Source organism: Eubalaena glacialis, chromosome 5, assembly GCF_028564815.1.
Source record: "Eubalaena glacialis isolate mEubGla1 chromosome 5, mEubGla1.1.hap2.+ XY, whole genome shotgun sequence".
Taxonomy (NCBI): domain Eukaryota; kingdom Metazoa; phylum Chordata; class Mammalia; order Artiodactyla; family Balaenidae; genus Eubalaena; species Eubalaena glacialis.
The window spans coordinates 143,529,351-143,531,679 of record NC_083720.1 but is presented as its reverse complement, the minus strand read 5'-3'; the positions used below and the strand labels follow the sequence as shown (position 1 = coordinate 143,531,679).

The window sequence follows — 2,329 nt, the reverse complement described above, 5'->3', positions numbered from 1 at the left end:
CTCAATAACCAAAAAAAAAAAAAAAAAATTGAAAAATGGGCAAAGGATCCGAATAAACATTTCTCCAAAGAAAATATTTAAAAGCCCAACAGGTAAATGAAAAGATGCTCAACATCACAAGTCAATAAGGAAATACAAATTTAAACCACAATGAGGTATCTCCTTCTACCTGCTAGAATGGACATTTTCAAAAAGATAAGCTTTGGCACCAGCCCGCCCGACGACGCGGGGGCCGCACGCGCCAGACGAGGCTCGCCGCGCTCATTGCCGCCGAGGGCCGGCCCGCTGAGGCGGCGCCCTCGGTTCCCGGCCAGGGGGGAATTGGTGGCCCCAGAGCGGAGGCGGTGGCGGGAAAGATGAAGAACGAAATTGCTGCCGTAGTCTTCTTTTTCACAAGCCTAGTTCGAAAACATGGTAAGTTGAAAAAAGAAGCAGTCGAGAGGTTTGCTGAGAAATTGACTCTAATACTTCAAGAAAAATATAAAAATCACTGGTATCCGGAAAAACCATCAAAAGGACAGGCCTACAGATGCATTCGTGTCAATAAGTTTCAGAGAGTTGATCCTGATGTCCTGAAAGCCTGTGAGAACAGCTGCATTTTGTACAGTGACCTGGGCTTGCCAAAGGAACTCACTCTAGGGGTGGACCCATGTGAGGTGTGCTGTCGGTATGGAGAGAAAAACAATGCATTCATTGTTGCCAGCTTTGAAAATGAGGATGAGAAAAAGGATGAGATTTCCAAGAAAGTGACCGGGCCCCTTGATAAGGTTACCTCTGATTATCATTCAGGGTCCTCTTCTTCAGATGAAGAAACAAGTAAGGAAGTAGAAGTGAAACCCAATTCAGTGGCTGCGACCCCCAGCCCCGTGTACCAGATTTCAGAGCTGATATTCCCGCCTCTTCCAATGTGGCACCCTTTACCCAGAAAAAAACCAGGAATGTACCGAGGGAATGGTCATCAAAGTCACTATCCTCCTCCTGTTCCATTTGGTTATCCAAATCAGGGAAGGAAGAATAAACCATATCGCCCAATTCCAGTAGCACGGGTACCTCCTCCTGGAATGCATTGTGACCGGAATCACTGGATTAATCCTCACATGTTAGCACCTCACTAGCTGCTTTGATTCTGTTGGTGTCATGTTGAGAGAAGGTAGAATAAGCCTGACTGCATATTAAAAGTTCATACTCAAAGTAGTAAAGTTAGATGGGCTAAACCATCAAACTTATTTTTATAGAGAAGTTATTGAGAATAATCTTTCTTAAAAAATATATATGCACTTTAGATATATTGATATAGTTTGAGAAACTTTATTAAAGTTAGTCAAGTGCCTGAGTTTTTAATATTGGACTTGAGTATTTATATATTGTGCATCAACTCTGTTGGATATGAGAACACTGTAGGAGTGGACGATCTGTTCTAGCACCTTTGAGCATTTACTTTATGGAGAGTATGTAAGTTATTTATATACAAGGAAATCTATTTTATGTCGTTGTTTAGAAGAATTGCGTGAAATCATGTAGTTGCAAATAAAAAGTAGTTTGAGGCAAAAAAAAAAAAAAAAAGATAAGCTTTAACAAATGCTAGCATGGATGTGGAAAAAAGGGAACCCTTGTGCACTGTGTGGGATTGTTAACTGGTATAGCCAGTATGGAAAACAGTATGGAGGCTCCTCAAAAAGTTAAAAATAGAACTACCATATGATCCAGCAATTCCGCTTCTGAAAATATATTCAAAGGAAACAAAAACACCAACTCATAAAGATATCTGCACCCCCATGCTCATAGCAACATTACTTATAAAAGCTAAGACATGGAAACAACCTAAGTGTTGAGTGTCCATCAATGGAAGAATGACTAAAGAAATTGTGGCTCTATATATATATAGACTATATGTGTATATATATAGAGAGAGAGAGAAAGAGAGATAGAGAGAATATATGTGTATATATATATATATATATATACACACATACACACACACACACACATGCACACATATATGAATATGATTTAGCCATAAAAAGATGGAAATCCTACCATTTGGGACAATACGGATGGGCCTTGAAGGCATTATGCTAAGTGAAATAATTTAGACATAGAAAGATAAATACTATACTAGCTCACTTATACGTGAAATATTAAAAAAAAAAATCATGGAAAAGAGATCAGACTTGCAGTTACCATAGGCAGAGTGTGGGAGAAGGGGAAATTGGAGAAAGGTGGTCAAAAGGTACAAACTTCCAGTTATAAGATAAATAAGTATACTAGGGATGTAATGAACAACATGATGATTATAGCTAGCACTGCTGTATAGTATATAGCAAAGTTG

At 39.2% G+C, this 2,329-nt stretch overlaps 1 protein-coding gene across 1 annotated transcript; it reads left to right on the top strand.

Moving 5' to 3' along the window:
* The first annotated feature begins 339 nt into the window (after positions 1-339).
* LOC133092416 (protein BTG3-like) lies at positions 340-1,460 on the top strand. Its single transcript, XM_061191721.1, has one exon. It carries the CDS (start codon positions 357-359, stop codon positions 1,113-1,115), a length of 759 nt encoding a protein of 252 aa, XP_061047704.1. The 5' UTR covers positions 340-356; the 3' UTR covers positions 1,116-1,460.
* Positions 1,461-2,329: the final 869 nt, after the last annotated feature.

Bases quoted from the DNA above. Each gene is read 5' to 3' on its own strand.
- LOC133092416 (XM_061191721.1), top strand. From the start codon at position 357: ATGAAGAACGAAATTGCTGCCGTAGTCTTCTTTTTCACAAGCCTAGTT.